The following is a 17,940-nucleotide window of genomic DNA, read 5'->3' on the forward strand; positions in this document are numbered from 1 at the left end:
GGATAGTCTGGATATACTCTATCGAACTGAATGCAAATTGCACCAAATGCTGTTGCTGTGTTAAAGAAAAGGGCTTGTAACCAGGCAGTCTCTGGTTCAAATCCCAGCTCACTCACTGGTTCACTGTGTGAACCTGAGCAAGTCACTTAACCTCCTTGTGCTCCGTCTTTAGGGTGAGACACTGTTGTAAGTGACTCTGCAGCTGTGCATACCATAGTTCACACACCCGTTTCTGTAATTCGTCTTGGATAAAGGCATCTGCTAAATAAACATATAATAAAATACAGCCGTGCCTAACAAATAAAGGAAGGTGCTGTTGACAAGAATGTTATTAACACACATTTCAAAAGTCAGAAAATGCAGATAGAACATATTCTTGTTAATAGCAGCTTTTATGTGTATAGCCATTTCTAGAAACAGGCTAGTGTCAATTCAAAATCATCTGGATTATACACCAAATAAAATGTTTTATGTTTTGATAGTAGTTGGATATTTGTTTATTTTGTAATATTCAGCCTCATTTTTTGTTTTCATTAACCACCTGCTATCTTTAGATGTTAGTCCTTCCTTTGATTATAGTGATTATAGTGGATTGAATACCTAGTTCCCAAGCAGATGCAAATAAGCTTGTTGCATCCTATTTATAACACTGTACTACCCTGTAAGTCGTCTTGGATAAAGGCACCTGCCAAATAAATAAATAATAATAATAAAAGATGCATGTAGTCCTCCATATAAGTGTTTTTTTTTTCTTATTTATTTGTTCTTATGCAGAGTACATTTGTAGTACTGTATTACATAATACTGTTGCAATTTAATGTGCTTAATGCATCTGAAAATAAAATAAAAATCCTTTACAAATTAAAATACAAAGCCCTCAAATGATGACACTGGTATCCTGCAGTCTGCATTTCTTCTGATCCTTATAGAGTTTACATCTCAAAATAGTGTATACAGGCCTACTTTTAAATCTACTGAATTACATTTGGTGCTCCTATGTAGACTTTACCACTTACATCTCAAACATAGCAGTTAGAGCTAAGCTCTAAAAAGTCAATACAGTAGTATCCATGTATAGGAACACCTCCTAAGAGAACACTTTGCCTAACGGAACACCCTTGATGTGAAACAGATTTTTCCCATTGTAAATGCTCCGGCTAAAGGAACAGGAATTTCACTTAAAAGAACAGCACCTTGGCACAGATAGCATTCACAACTGATACAGTACTGTTTTGTAACTTAATAACTCAGCATTAGCATCAAACTTAAATTGAAATGGTTTATTTGGTCTTTACAAAAGCGACTTGTCAACACAACAGTATCTTGAGGCACAATGACTGGTTTATTAAATCTTTCCAGAACCGCTGTCATATTATTGACTCATTTTGTATCCTGATTTCCACAAGTGCACCTCATCGCTACAAAATGGCATGTAAACAAAAGGCAAAATGTGCCGCTGCTTCTCTAGCTACAAAAAGTTGGAAATTGGCCGAGTTCTTGAAAAAAAACCTGAATCAGACACAAGTCATAAGCAAATTGGTGTTTCCGTTCTGGTGAGTTGCTTCACCATTCTCTTAAATAACGTGCATGTCTTGTATAGGCCATTGCTGTTGCAAGTTTTAACATGTGTAGGGGTGCTATGTTAATTTAGGGCTCTTTCATACCTAGTTCATCTGTAAAGATCAGATTCAGAATCCACTTAAAATGTTGCAATTTTGCTTCACTTGGTTTCACACTGAAAAATACCAAACTATTTTTTTTTTCTCTAAGCAAGTTTAAATTCGCCTTGACAACTGTAATCGCACCAGAAGGTGTTTGCTTTCATATTACAATTCTTTCATGTGAATCTGATCGACTGTTTGTGGACGTGACCAAAATGATATCTTCCTGTTGATTACAAAAACATTGCAGCATTGCGGCTTGCCTGAAACAGTGCACTGTGAATATTGTGGTAGAAACTGGACAGTGTCAGTATAATCATTACGTTTTGTTACTGTCAATGTCTGAAACGTCAAAGGATACCTAAAAAGAATGCACACAGTTCATGTGTAATGGTTCAACTGAACCAAATGAACATTTGCTTCATGACGCTGGTTTGCCTCATTTGGCTCATGTAGGGTCGAACCGGTTGAAACTTTGTTTGCCAGCTCTACAAATTGGCATAGGAGAAAACATGTTTTTAAAGTGTTTGCTGACAAAAACAAAGCATCCACATGGTTAATAAAGAAGTGAAATAACTTCTTTATTTCTATTTACTTTATACAATGCATTATGTAATAAGCAAAAGGTCTCGAACATACATAGTATATGCAATGTACAGTACCATGAAAAAGTATTTGCTCCCTGTCTGATTTTCTCTTAGAATAAGAGAATAGGAGGGGGATCCAGGGGACAAAGAGTAAGGAGTCATATAGAGGTGGGAAAGTTGAGAAACAGTGAGGTGGCAGAAAGGTGGGGTGTGTTCAGGTGTGGAGGGGGTAGAAGATGGTCTGGAGGAGAGCTTCTGAATGTCTGCTACTTTGGAGCAGAAGAAAGAGGCAAAGTCATCAGATGTAAAGGAGTAGCAATTATGTTTTTAATGTTAGTAGATTAGGTTTAAGCAATGATAGCAGAAGACAGTCTTTAATTTCACAATGCTGCCAACTTGCAAGAGATTAAATTAAAAAAAAAAATCCTATTTAAACAGCAAACGTTGGATTATTATTTCTGTTTACCAAAGCCTTTGTACTTCTAAAAAATACAGATTTTGCTTTACTGATTAGTATTCAATTATACGATGAGCTGAAAACTGCAAAGTTCATGAGCAGCTCAAAGTACCCAGAGCAAAGTTCTCCATAGCAGAATGCATACATGGGATAATAATTTTGAAACTATACTAACCTGTGAGGTGCTAAACAAAAATGAACTATTTATGGACAGTAATTTTGAGATAATATATAATACTGGAAAAAATTAATTCAAGATAATTATTTTCTTTTACTTTTTCATTTTAGCTATCTTAGCTCTCCAGGGAGCCTTCACAACTGGCGTTGTCTTCAGCCACGATAGCACCCACTGTCGACTCTACTCCTGACTGACACCTCAGCATCCGGAGATCCTGACTCCCCCAGGCCCACTGTGTGTCTTCTCTACTCATTGTAGCCCGCTTACTTTTGACACCAGTGTAGCGGCCGGCTATGTGTGGGGGCTCTGGAGGTCAATGAAGAGGCAGACAACAGCGTGCAGTGAAAGCAGTGAAAACTGCTGTTTTATTTTGGCTCTTTTTAGCAATGGATTTCGTGCTCTTTTCTGGTGACTTTCAAATGTAAAGGTGCTTTATTGGACTGACAACATTGGTGGCATTGCCAAATCAGTTAGAAGTACAGTATATACGAAGGATTGATGTTGGGTGTTTGTCCCACTTTGTCTAGTCCTGGTCTGTGAGTGGATGCCACACCTCACTACCATATAGGGCAATGGGCTGAATAACCCTTTCAAATATTTTTTGCCATATTATGGGGGATTCATGTTATACAGCTTCCTCTTAATGACATATAGAGCTCTGTGTGCTTTTTCTTTTAATGCATTCACTGCCAGGTTAAAGCTCCCTGATGCGCTGATGGTCGGACCCTAGGTAGTGTAGCTGGTGCTGTTGCTCCAGTGTGGTGTTGCCCAGAGTGTATCTGTTTCCCTGAGATCTGTCTTTCTTCTGGAAAACCATAACTCTGGTCTTGTCCACGTTTACTGCTAGTGCCCGGTTCTAACAGTATTGCTCTATCAGTGACAGGCTCTGCTGAAGACCCAGCTTAGGTGACAGCAGGACCAGGTCATCTGCATAGAACTCAACTTCCTCAATTGGCGCACAGCATAATATTTCCTAAATGCGGACTCTGCCTGCTCATCACCCATTGGCCCGTTTTTCTCCACGGGCATTTACACACGCACACATACACACTCAAACTAATAGGCAGGAAGGCTGCTCAAGAATAAACCGAGAGGATTAGCTGGCGAAACAAACTCACACTCTCACACACAGCAACAGGTGACATTATGGGTACAGTACACATAGTATTAATAGACTCCTTCAGGTTATTACGTATTATGCTGTGTCCTTAAAACTTGTACAGGCTTAACGAATACAATATTGTGTATTTCACAATTAAAAGCTATTTTTTATAATATTATATTTTGCTTTGATCCACAATAGTACATAACACTGTAAGCACATAAAAGTATTTTTTCTAGATTTTATCAGAAAGGCGATATACTGCACAGCTAACTAAACCGCCAATGTTCACAGAAATTGCAATAGTTTAATTTAGTATTGGTTTGGGTTTAAAAAAAAAAAAAAAAACAACTGAACCCCCTTTATAATAAAAACAAATTAATGTAGGCCTAATTACGTGGTTGCAGTAAAAAATAATGTGAGCTAAACCGTGCTTAACAAATACCAAATAATGAGAGAACCCCTTCATAATCCATTTAGCACCGTTTTCTTAAAGGTCTGATATATAAAATAATTACATAAATAAATAAATATACTTTTTGTACGTATTTATATCGTTGTATGTGATTTACAAAACGTATGTAACTAGTTTAGCCTGTTCACATTTTAAAATGTAATATTCCACTTTCGTGTTAATGTTTATTGATTTACCAAAACATATTAATAAGCCAGGAGAAGCTAGACTTCAGTGTAGTAACCGTTTTGTTAAATGCTAGCACTTTGAGTCAAAGCTTAGTCATGCATGGGTTGCGCTTTCTACTACTGGTATCCGTCATTTGACGTACTGCTAGTGCATATCATATTATTAAAAATCAAGAAAACCCAACGATCAGTTATTTAACACTACCATTAAATGTTTTTTTTTTTTTTTTTTTTTTTTAAACACAATGCTACGTTCATCTCTCAAAGCCAGTGTAAACTATATTGTGTGCACTGTTATATTTTAAACACAGGGTTTTCTTGAATTTTAATAATAAGATATGCACTAGCAGTACGTCAAATGAACGGACACCAGTATTAAACGCAACCCATGCACCATGATGCTATGACTCGGAGTGCTACCATTTAACAAAGCTCCTCGTTATCTATTTACTTTATAGTGAAAAAAAAAAAAAATATTAAAAGAACCTTGAGACTAATACTGTAGTAAGAGAGGAAAATAAATAATAACTTTGATTATACAGTTGTTTGTACAGTATTTTGTATAGCTCTTTCCACTCCCTTATGTATACAGAATAACCACACCCATGTCTGGTTGGGATTGGCTGTCGTAACATCGGGTGTTTTGGCTTTTTGCTTGTCTGTGTGCTAGCCAATCGCCATACTCACGCAACACCAAGGACTGCTAGGTGGATATAATTTACACACGTCTTGCTCTGCCTGTGGGATCAGATGGAAAAGCCGGTGTTATCAGCGAACATTGTTGTTGTTGGCAGTATTGTATATTCTATGTTAAAGTCTTTTTTGTGTATGTTGTATATCAATCGACCGTTGTCAGTATGGATTAATATATTTCCATAGAATTGATAATAGCATTCGTATTCACACTCCAGTGCTCATATAATATTGTATGGCTTTTTTTTTCTTTTTTTTTTTTTTTAAAACAAAAGTTTATTTATCTGACTCACTTTTCTTTTTGTATAAATTTCAATTCGATATTTGGTATAACATACAAGCTCCAGAGCGAGGAGGATTTCCTGTTTCTCTACACAGAAGACTCAGTGATATTACTAATTTAGCTGCATCATGGTGGCGAGCAACATACAGGAGCATCAACAGCATGGATGCAAACCTGACGAAAACCACATGACTACTACACCAGACGAAAATAATGTAATTGCTCCAAATGGAAACCAGTATATGAACCTAACTCCTGGACCAGTGCAGGTCACTGTTGATGGGAATTCAATAGCCGCTGAGCATGAGATATCTCCCGATGAGAACCATACCATGTTGCTTGGGCAACCGAAGCCACTTGAAACCAAACTTTACAGGCGTAGATTTGCAGTTTTGATAGTATTTAGCCTTTATTCACTAGTCAACGCCTTCCAGTGGATCCAGTACAGCATCATCACCAATATCTTCATGGACTACTACAATGTGACAAGCGACAAGATCGACTGGCTGTCAGTTGTCTACATGATCGTCTATGTGCCTCTGATATTCCCCGCAACGTGGTTACTGGATAAAAAGGGTCTTAAGATCACGGCGGTCCTGGGCGCAGGTTTGAACTGCTTTGGGGCTTGGATAAAATGTGCCAGTGTGAGACCCGACCTGTTTGGAGTGACCATGTTTGCACAAACTATCTGTTCAGTGGCCCAGGTGTTCATTTTAGGGCTACCTTCAAGAATTGCATCGGTGTGGTTTGGGCCCAAGGAAGTATCAACCGCCTGTGCCATCGCAGTTTTAGGAAATCAGGTGGGTGTTTTGATAACTGAACGACAAAATGTTAATGTTAATATCCTACAAGTTATAATTTATGGGTTGCATTCGACAAGTGTCCCATAACGCAGATGTAATTAAAATAAGCTTACAAATAATACGTTTAGTCTATAAAAAACATCGCTTTGCACAATACCTGTTTCATTTAATGAGCCGTAAGGATGACATTTGTAACCCCTATAAGTATTTCGTTTGGAAGACACAAACGAACGAGTCAGTCAGTGATTTATGAAACAGTAGACACAGCCTGAGTTGAAGAAAAATGTTGTGTGGTAAACAGACACTAAATACAGTATATTTGTATTGTGAAATATACGATGATTGTGCGACGGTTGACTTAAAAATGTTCGTTTACTTTCATTAACAGGCATTTGTAATTAACAAAAGCAAACTATTTACTTCAAAATACCAAAAAAAAAAAAAAAAAAATTGCATAGGTATAAAACCACCAATTCCTTTATATTTCATATGAACTGAAATTGTATAAGAAATCTGTTCTGATAAACTTTCAGTCTTATTCAGCCTGTCTGATAAAAAAAAAATCTTTTTTTTCTAGACACATATCCCCTTCATAAATGTTTATTTTAGTGAAAGTATGGGGTTAGCCTTGCAAAGCCCATAGAGTACAGGTATAGTAAAGCATATTAATAAACATAATAAAACATTCCTATGAACATCCATTAACTATGGTAGGACATTGCATGCATAGTATAACCACGAGAAAGTCATTGGGAAACATGATATTTTTGTAAGAGTCTGCTGTGCACAAACAGGCAAGATACTGCATTTTAAACAAAACAAGACACTACATTAATCAATTACTTTATTGGTTGGATCTAACCAGACTTGAACAGTATATTTCAGTACACTGTAATTAGAGTTTATTTACAGAATCTGAATTTTAACTTTTATTTTGTACTAGTCTTTGTGTACACTCCTAATGTCCACTAGGAAAAAAAGTACATTTTTATTTGAAAAAGTAAAAGTAAATGACAAAATAGTTTTTTGGGAGGATCTAAACAAATATATAGTGCAATGTAGCCCTTATAAAAGTTTACCATAGTAAATTTGAATGGCCATTTTGCAATTTTTACCATGCCATCATTTGCAATTGTAATAGTTTACCATACTGTACCTCTCTGGGCTTCCTTACCTTGCTTTTACTATGCTTTAGTACACATTACTATGTCTTAACTGTGGCAAACATTTAGAGCAAAAGGGGAAAAGGCAAACCTTCCTCCAAACAAACTTTATTCAAGTATAGACAAAGAACAATGAAAATGTAAATCTTTGGAAATTATGATGTATGTTTTATTTGAAGAGAGTTCCCTTTCTTGGGCAGTAAAATACTAGTCAAACATATTTTCTATCCTGCTTTTTAAAGATACAAATATCCCTTGCTTTACAATTAAAAAGTACATTTTAGAAGGAAAAGTAAAATACAGGCCCAGTGTTTTTCTTTTTGTAGAGTGATTATTTCCTTAAGTGATTGCTCATTGGAAATTGTAATCACACTAAACATGAAACAAACAATGATCACATTACAAGAACAGTGCTTGAAATACTAAGATTTGGATTATCCCAGAAAAAACAAAACAACTACAATACAGAACCTACACATCTCAGGGCTCTAAATTAGCAACAAAAAGGAAAAGGCCCAAATGGCCTTCAGTTCAATAAATTCGTAGAGGGCACCAAGACCACTAAACTTAAGTCAAGGTCAAAGTATAGGATGTTGTGTAACTATGCTTAAGATGCATATATAAAGCTAATTGGCCACAGAAGGAAACAACACAGTTTAACTTAATAATAAATAATTAGTTTTCTTTTGTAACCAGCAGCTCCAAACACAACTGTTTTTGCACAATTTCAATAGCATGCAGTACTGTGCAAAAGTTTTAGGCAGGTGTGAAAACATGCTGTAAAGTAAGAATGCTTTCAAAAATAGACATGTTAATAGATTATATTTATCAATTAACTAAATGCAAAGTGAGTGAACAGAAGAAAAATCTAAATCAAATCCATATTTGGTGTGACCACCCTTTGCCTTCAAAACAGCATCAATTCTTCTAGGTACACTTGCACAAAGTCATGGATTTTGTAGGCATATAGTCAGGTGTATGATTAAACAATTATACCAAACAGATGCTAAAGATCATCAATTCAATATGTAGGTTGAAACACAATCATTAACTGAAACAGAAACAGCTGTGTAGGAGGAATAAAACTGGGTGAGTAACAGCCAAACTCAGCTAACAAGGTGAGGTAGCTAAAGACAGTTTACTGTCAAAAGTCATACACCATGGCAAGACTGAGCACAGCAACAAGACACAAGGTAGTTATACTGCATCAGCAAGGTCTCTCCCAGGCAGAAATTTCAAGGCAGACGTGGGTTTCCAGATGTGCTGTCCAAGCTCTTTTGAAGAAGCACAAAGAAACAGGCAACGTTGAGGACCGTAGACGCAGTGGTCGGACAAGGAAGTCTGCAGCAGATGAAAGACACATCATGCTTACTTCCCTTCGGAATCGGAAGATGTCCAGCAGTGCTGTCAGCTCAGAATTGGCAGAAAACAGTGGGACCCCGGTACACCCATCTACTGTCCAGAGAAGTCTGGTCAGAAGTGGCCTTCATGGAAGACTTGCAGGCAAAAAGCCTTCCTTGCAAGTTTGGGGCTGCATTTCTGCAAATGGAGTTGGGGATTTGGTCAGAATTAATGGTCTCCTCAATGCTGAGAAGTACAGGCAGATACTTATCCATCATGCAATACCATCAGGGAGGCATCTGATTGGCCCCAAATTTATTCTGCAGCTTGACAACGACCCCAAACATACAGCGAAAGTCATTAAGAACTATCTTCAGCGTAAAGAAGAACAAGGAGTCCTGGAAGTGATGGTATGGCCCCCACAGAGCCCTGATCTCAACATCATTGAGTTTGTCTGGGATTACATGAAGAGGGAGAAGCAACTGAGGCTGCCTAAATCCACAGAAGTCAGTTCTCCAAGATGTTTGGGCCCACCTACCTGCTGAGTTCCTTCAAAAACTGTGTGCAAGTGTACCTAGAAGAATTGATGCTGTTTTTAAGGCAAAGGGTGGCCACACCAAATATTGATTTGATGTAGATTTTTCTTCTGTTCACTCACTTTGCATTTTGTTAATTGATAAATATAAACTATTAACAGGTCTATTTTTGAAAGCATTCTTACTTTACAGCATTTTTTCACACCTGCCTAAAACTTTTGCACAGTACTGTATATTCTGATCAGTTTAAACTAAACTCAGAAATCTCGTTCCCCCCGTGTAACATACAAATACAGATTTTGTATTTATGGATGAACTGAAAAAAATTCTACCATAAGATGGACAAATAATGCTAATAAACGCAGTAATACAATCTAAACTACGGTTTGGGTGAAAATAAAGAAATTAAAATAAGGGGATAACAGCAACTGAAACATTCAAGTTAGTTACAGTAAATAATCTTTTTTTTTTTTCAATTGTGCATATTGTGCAAGGCTTTCTATTTTCTGGACTCTTCTAAGATGGCATTATTACGCACAGTAGAAATCCATGTGCTTGAAAGGGTTGTGTTCCATGTTTATTTGTTACTGTTTTTTTCCTCGGCTGATGCGACTTAACCATGCAAATCACATCATCATGTTATACCTTGTATCCATGGCCAGCCAACCCGAGTCGACTTGAGTGGGCTCGAATTAGCATGAACTCTCCCAGAACTCGAGCTGATGGACAATGCGAGTTGGTGAAAAAGGTTGGGCAATATTACGGATTTCCCCAGAAATACTTGCGAGTTAAATGTCAAGACGTGAATTCACTGCAGGCGGTTTTAGTCAAATTGTCAATGATTTAAAAGATAAATCCATCTAGATATTATTTTGCATTTGTTTTGCATAAACAAAACTTTTTTTATTTTCTGCACTGTATAAAACTGAGCTGATTTACCAGTGCTTGCTAGTCTATTAACCAGTTTTAAATTAAAGCATTTTCGTTTTGGCTTTATATTGTTAAAATTTTCACACATGGCAATACTGTCCTACAATTACATGATACTGTGACCATTCTACTGTGTTATGTTGTGAAATATAGCTACATTTTAAAACTGACAAATAGCAAATGCTATCTTAAAATTAAGGGCCATATAAGAACGACAAATACTGTAACTGATTAGAAGACCTTATTGTTCTCCATGTTGCTGCAGTGACATTGTAGATTCTATGACAAGTTACTTTTATTGAATGTTTTTGGAATTAAAAATATAAATGAAAAACTATGTTGCATTTTTTTTGTGAACGTGCTTGGTTAAAAACGGCAATTCAAAAACTGTCAAAATCCCTCAAGGTAGCAAATCTGTCGAATATAATAATAGCCACAATGTCCCGTTATACGGTATGTGCCCGCCCCCTACAATATGTTTGATTGACATTTAGTGATGTAATTTCCTCCCAGCCCAAATTCAGACTTTAAAATTCAGGCCAGCCCCAGGAGTGAAGTTGGACCAGATAAATCGCGAAGAGCCAACTCGAGTAATTTAAAAACATGGAAACTGAGGTGCAGAGGGGCATGTACCCAGGTTATGTGGTTCATGGAAATGTGGTATTGTTGTTTGGATCCAAACACTTCCTAATACAGGCATACCTAGTTGCTGTAGGAAAGGGCACAACGGCCAAAATGGCTGCAAGGCCACCATTAATTCTGTTAATCACAATGAAACGGGGTCAGTCTAAAGTTGCTCAGACCAAAGTCTTGATTATCGCACATTTAAGGCAAATAAATATTTTGACAAAGTGTATATCAGTATCTTTAGTTTTTGATTATATTCTTTTGCTACCATTTTATAAAGCCTATTTAAAAATGCAGCAACATTCTGGTAGAAATCTCATGAGCATAGATTTCCAGTGTCCTGTTGCAACTTGAAAAATCATCGCTGTCTGAGAATCTTGACTACCTGTATCACATAAGGCGTACAGACACTGTGGTGTGCAGCACATTTGCATGTCTTGGTACTAACCAGAAGCACAAATCTCTGTACAATGTGTAGTGCACACAGACACATGCATAGTCAAAGTACTAATATACCATTTTTCCTTCTTTGCTCCTCAGCTTGGTACAGCTATTGGTTTCCTGCTGCCTCCGGTTCTGGTACCCTACACCAAGAACAATATAGATCTAATTGGCAGCAACATCAGCATCATGTTCTACGGTACAGCTGTGGCGTCTACTCTGCTATTCGTTTTAACAGTCATTGGTAAGCAAAACCGTTTTAAACTTGTAAATCAAAAAGGGTAAATTCCATGCTAAACCGGGAGCTGGCTCCAGGGTCACCATCTCAGAATTGGAAGAAATTACCAGCGTTTGTCAATTTGTTCATTATTCTGTATCAAACTACTTTCGTATGCAATTGTACGAATCTCAGTATAATACCGAAGTTTCACGCTTGCCCTTGATGTGTTATCATTTTTTCCTGATTTATGGCTTCAGTTTGTGCCTGCTATTTTACGCATGCCTCTCACTGGCGTAGATTCAACTAGCTGTTCATATGTGAAACTTTCTGTTTAAAGGTTTGTAGGCTTTTAGTTACTTTCAATCAATCAATTAATATTTATTTTATATGGCGCCTTTCATAGTGGACCACCATCACAAAGCTCTTTACAAGATAGTGAGGAACAATGCATAAAACATTAATTAAATTGCAATACAGGGTGTAGCACATTAAATACAACATTAAAAAAACAGTGCAAACACATTAAATAAAAGGCTAGGATCTAGTTAACTAAATAACAAAAAAAATGCATTTATTAATAGTCTATATTAAATAAATATGGGATAAATACATTTTGTTTTGGTTTCTTTTAAATTTTAAGGTGCTTTAATTTAAACTATACATTAATAATGTAGGGAAACACAGAAACAAATCATTGCAGAGTTCTTTAACTAAACACAGAGTGAAATCTTTTCTTCAATAATTAACTAATGCATAGATAACTAAAACCAGTACCTACTTTGTAAAGAAAGATCGGTGCCGGACTGCAAGCAAAGACAATAATACCTTTCTTAAGTTCTTATATATTGTTTGCAAAGACAATTACCTTTTTTCAAAAACTTAAGTTCTTTATATATGTTTTTGAAATAATTCCGGTGCACGGCCTGAATAGAAATACATAGGGGAATTAGTTAGGGTATTGTTCATGTGCCGGGGGGGGGGGGGGGGGGGGGGGGGGGGGGGGTGGGGGTGGGGGTTACAGAACGCGTTTAAGTTCAACACCAACCCTAAATAAAATGTTGTTCCTGTTATTAAGCAGTAGTATAATCGGAAGCACTGGTATTTAAAAAGCCTACTTCACTAAAGTTGTGAAGTAGGCTACAGTATTTTGTTGTTTACTGAAATTTGTGTTCAGCTTTCATATTGAAGCTTGTTGTGTAGTACTCATTCAGTCAAACAAGTAGTGTATGAATTTGCTTTTGGTTTGTTTTCGCTGTGCCTAGGCTACGTTTAACACATCACATTCAGTTTGTCCTGTTTGTTTTTTTTTTATTTTCTGCTGCTTCCGTTCTTGTAATCCTAAGGTCATGCCATTTTTTAAAATGTTAAGTGTCTGTTGCTTACTGTGTCCCAGTGAATGTATTTTGTTAGTTATTTCTTTCCTTGTTTCTTTTCATAATGTTATTTGGTCCTGCAAAGTGTTAAATAATGTTTCTTGATATTATTTCTGTTTCATGTACAATGAGCAGTAATTTATGCTTTTCGTAAACTTGCGGTGATATTACAGTAGTTGTTCACGAAAAAGAGCTGTTTAGTACATTACACGCAAAAATTCTATGAAGGCCGAAGGCTACGATTTCGCAGTATTTACAAACACGTAAGTAATATTAGTACATAGAGCCCAAGGAGGCTGGATTATGAAATCTGCATAATTTACATAAATAACCCTCTGCTTGACACTCCTTCCTCTATAACAGAGGTACTCAATAGGTGGACTCCGATCCGAATCCGTACCGCAAGTACATTTTGACCGGACCGCCAAGTCATATGCCAATCTGTGTTTTCACTTGCATTCACATTGGAAATGATGTGAATTTATTCAGACAACATATTTCTAGTGAGAGCAGGGGTGTGCAGTATTTGAAAAACACTTGTTGTCCAAGGGACAAAATGTTAGAAAAATCTAGTTGTCCTTCTTAAAAATATACTTGTCCCCTCCCCGTCGCACAGAACACACACAAAAAAGTAGAATATAAAACTTGTAGGATTTTGGATTTATTTAACAGTGAACACAGTCAGTCAATTGGTGATTAACAGGGGCCCCACCTCACCTCAACAAATGTATAACATACTTTAAGGAAATGTTCATTTCTGTGCAGTTTGAAACACATTTGCTAGTAAATGTAAGTAACATACTAAGAGTACAACTATAATAAGCAATTTCTTTCTCTATAAGCTGAATCCAACTCCTGATGTACAGGTGTTTTAGTTTGTTGCATCACAGGTACGAATACCACTGCTTTGTGGAATTTCTCCTCATCTAACATCCTGTCCCATGATGGCTAACTGGAACACTGCTGCAGCAGGGTGATCCTGGTTTAATTTTTTTAAATTTTTTTGGGAGGGCAACATTCTTTTCCTATACTATTCTCACTGAAAAATAAATACATACACGAATTAATGCATAAACATGCCATGAGATTTATAGTTTGTATTGTATTTAAAAATAATAATAAAATATTGTACAGATAATCTCATATGTAAGCATTTCATTTCTATCATATAACATAACATATTTGTCAATATTCATGTTTTAATGGTTTCACAAAATTGATGGGTTGTGCATGTCCAATAAATAACTAATATCACTTCTGTTCAAATCTAGTAAAAAAAAAAAAAAAAAAAAAAAAAAATTTTGTTTTAATGTAGCGTTTAAATGTAAAAAAATCCTCATTTATCCGCACCCCATTCATCCGCAACTTCAGTTATTCGCGGCTACCTGACGAGTTTTATCACTGAAATACAATACATTATTGCCAGTGTAGACTTACTGCCTGCGATGAGCGCACACACACACATATAAAGACGCATGCGTCAGTCCAAAACCTGTGGAGCAGATGTCAAGACAGCCGCACAACAGATGCGAGAATTAATTTCCTTTATGAACAGCAGAAAGATGCCGATTCTTAAGCCCAGCAAATATATTTTGCCTCACTGAAACAAAAGACTATGATGGACTTTGTCAAGGTTCAAAAGAATGAGTGAATTGTTTAAAAAAGCTGTTAAGAAAAAAAAAACACTGTTTATGTATTTTGTTGAAATGTAAGTTAAAATTACACCGCAGGCTTGTTATTTAGTTTTAAAGTTAAAACAAATATAATAATTATTATTTTTAAATCCTGTAAAACTAGCAACACTTAGCTAACATTATTTAATATTAATGCGTGGAATAAATTATCGATAATACCTTGTGATATTTCTAGCTGCTAGACATACACGACTTAGTTTATAGCAAAATTATAAGCTCTAAAGAGCTGAATAGCTTATTCCCGTCATACAATGTCTTATGATCTTGTAGCTTTGTAGTATTTCTATTTTTATTTATTTTGTATTATTTATTTATTTATTTATTTTTGGTAACAGAGAAAGCTAGGGAAACGGGGTTGGAGGTGTATCACATTTTGAAACGTTTTTCCTAGGAGTAACACTGTCAAAGTAAACACATTTTAAAATAGTCTTCTGTCTGTGTAATATATTGTATTGCATACCTCTTCAGTAAACTCTAATTTGGTTTACATTACTAGTTTCTGTATTTTGTTCATGCATTCTAGTCACACACAATGACACCTCATTTATCTGTGGATTTCACACATCCATGGACTTATGTCACCCCAAACACACGGATAAACTCAGTTCCACTGTATCAAACTAGGTTGTCAACACTAAAATTGAAAGGAAAAAAAAAAGCATTGTATTTTTTGCCGGAGAAAGTGTGTCTTGAAATGCTTCTAAACAGTAAACGTCAAGTGTTATAAATTACACAACATTTTTTTCTAATCCGTTAATACCTTAGTGACTTTACAAAGTTGTTGCATTTAAATGTCCGGTTCATGTATTAAGAAAGCAGTATCATTTATTTGCTAATTTACAAAAAAACTTAAATACAGTGCCTATAGAAAGTGTACACCCCCTTTCAAAATTTTCATCTTTTGTTGCCTTATAGCCTGGAATTAAAATTCACTCATTTTTTTTTTTCATTTACCTACACATCCTACCCCACAACTTCCAAGTGAAAAAAATATTCTAGAAATTTGTAGAAAATTAAAAATAAAAACTGAAATAGTTTGGTTGGATAAGTGTCCACCCCCCCCCTTGTGTACCCCCTGGTGTAATAGCAATCCTAAATTACCTCAGGTGTAACCAATTGCCATCAAAATTACACACCGAGTGAAGTGGCCTCCACCTGTGTTAAATTGTAGTGATTCACATGATTTCAAGATAAATTCAGCAGTTCCTGTAGGTTGAACCATGAGCACCAAGGCACTTTCAAAAGAACTCCGGGACAAAGTTGTGAAAGGCACAGATCAGGGGTTGGGTATAAAAAAAAATCAAAGACCTTGAATATCCCTTGGAGCACGGTCAAGATGATTATTAAGAAGTGGAAGGTGTATGGCACCACCAAGACTCTGCCTAGATCAGACTGTCCCTCCAAACTGGATGACCGAGCAAGAAGGAGACTGATCAGAGAGGCTACCAAGAGGCCAATGGCAACTTTGCAAGAGCTACAAGCTTTTATGGCCAAGACTGGTCAAAGTGTGCATGTGACAACAATATCCCAAGCACTCCACAAATCTGGCCTGTATGGTAGGGTAGCAAGAAGGAAGCCATCACTCAAGAAAGCCCACCTTGAATCCCGTTTGAAGTATGCAAAAAAACACTCGGGGAGATTCTGTAGCCATGTGGCAAAAAGTTTTGTGGTCTGATGAAACTAAAATTGAACTTTTTGGCCTAAATTCAAAGCGTTATGTTTGGCGCAAACCCAACACAGCGCATCACCCAAAGAACACCATCCCTACTGTGAAGCGTGGTGGTTGCAGCATCATGTTATGGGGATGTTTCTCATCGGCAGGGACTGGGACACTTGTCAGGATAGAAGGGAAAATGAGTGGAGCAAAGTCCTTGAGGAAAACCTGCTGCCCTCTGCAAGAAAGCTGAAACTGGGACGGAAGTTCACCTTTCACCATGACAGCGACCCAAAGCACACAGCCAAAGCTACACTGTAGTGGCTAAGGAACAAAAAGGTAAATGTCCTTGAGTGACCCAGTCAGAGCCCTGACTTTGGCATGACTGATTTGTGGCATGACTTGAAGATTGCTGTCAATCAACACTCCTCAAGAAACTTCTTATATTTGTAATTAATTTAGAACAATTTGTAGATTTTCTTTTTCACTTTGACATTATGGACTTTTTTTTGTTGATCAGTGGCAAAAACTCCTAATTAAATCAATTTTGTAACACAATAAAATGTGGAAAAGTTCAAGGGGGGTGAATACTTTTGAGAGCCACTGTATGTATGTGTATATATATATATATATATATATATATATATACATATATATACATACACACACATACACACACACACACACACACACACACACACACACACACACACACACACACACACACACACACACACACACACCATAATATTTTGAATTAAAGCCTCACTCAGATATCAGTTTTTTAGTAAACACTGCCCTCGAATAAATGCCACTCTCATTAAAGAAACGTAAAGGTATTTTATTTTTGTATCCCTGCTCAAAAAATAAATAATGAAACACGCAACTCTGGCTATTTACATGTGACGCCCCCGTGTAAGGACATTGGGAAAGGACACTGGCTGTTTTGGTGTTATTTTATTAGTTAGTTCTGTGTTTTAGTATGTTCAATGTGTCTTTTCATCTGCCATTTCTTTCTCTACATATCCTTATTTTTCTTTTTCTATTTTATTTCTCCTTCTTATACAGTTATCTGATGCTCAATCATATTCTCCTTTTCTAAATGTTACTTTATTTGTATTATGTTGTGTTTGTTGTGTTTGTCCGGGGACTGCCAATGAAAATGATCTCATAGCTAAATATGTGTGCCTCTTATGACATGTCATAAATGTTAAATTGTACACTGGTACACATAACGTATAGTTTTCAAGATACACACTGGATGTTAAGGAGGTGACACATTCACTTTTCTAACGTATTTGATTAGAGTAGGTGGGTCAATATGAATTTGTGCATGTGGGAGAATTCAAAAACAGAGACTAACAGAAATAGATTGGAGTGAAATAGAAAAAACATCCACAGAAAAAGGATGGTTGTTCTTCAAAAATACAGTACTATAGGCGCAAAACAATTACATCCCTAAAGTAGATAAATCTAAATGTAAAACTAAATTGCCAAAATGGCTTAATAGATCAATTAAAAAAATATTCAGCAAAAAAAGGCACTTTACAGAGCG

The 17,940-nt window shown here is 36.4% G+C and overlaps 1 protein-coding gene across 1 annotated transcript in view; it reads left to right on the top strand.

Annotated features, from left to right (window-relative positions):
• Positions 1-5,298: 5,298 nt before the first annotated feature.
• LOC121317093 (feline leukemia virus subgroup C receptor-related protein 1-like) overlaps positions 5,299-17,940 on the top strand; it is a 36,415-nt gene continuing 23,773 nt past the window's right edge. Inside the window, exons 1-2 of the mRNA XM_041252690.1 lie at positions 5,299-6,403; positions 11,544-11,688. Coding sequence (XP_041108624.1) covers positions 5,732-6,403; positions 11,544-11,688 — 817 coding nt within the window. The 5' untranslated portion in view covers positions 5,299-5,731. The remainder of the gene's footprint in view (positions 6,404-11,543; positions 11,689-17,940) is intronic.

This window comes from Polyodon spathula, chromosome 6 (genome assembly GCF_017654505.1).
Source record: "Polyodon spathula isolate WHYD16114869_AA chromosome 6, ASM1765450v1, whole genome shotgun sequence".
In the NCBI taxonomy this organism is placed as follows: Eukaryota; Metazoa; Chordata; class Actinopteri; order Acipenseriformes; family Polyodontidae; genus Polyodon; species Polyodon spathula.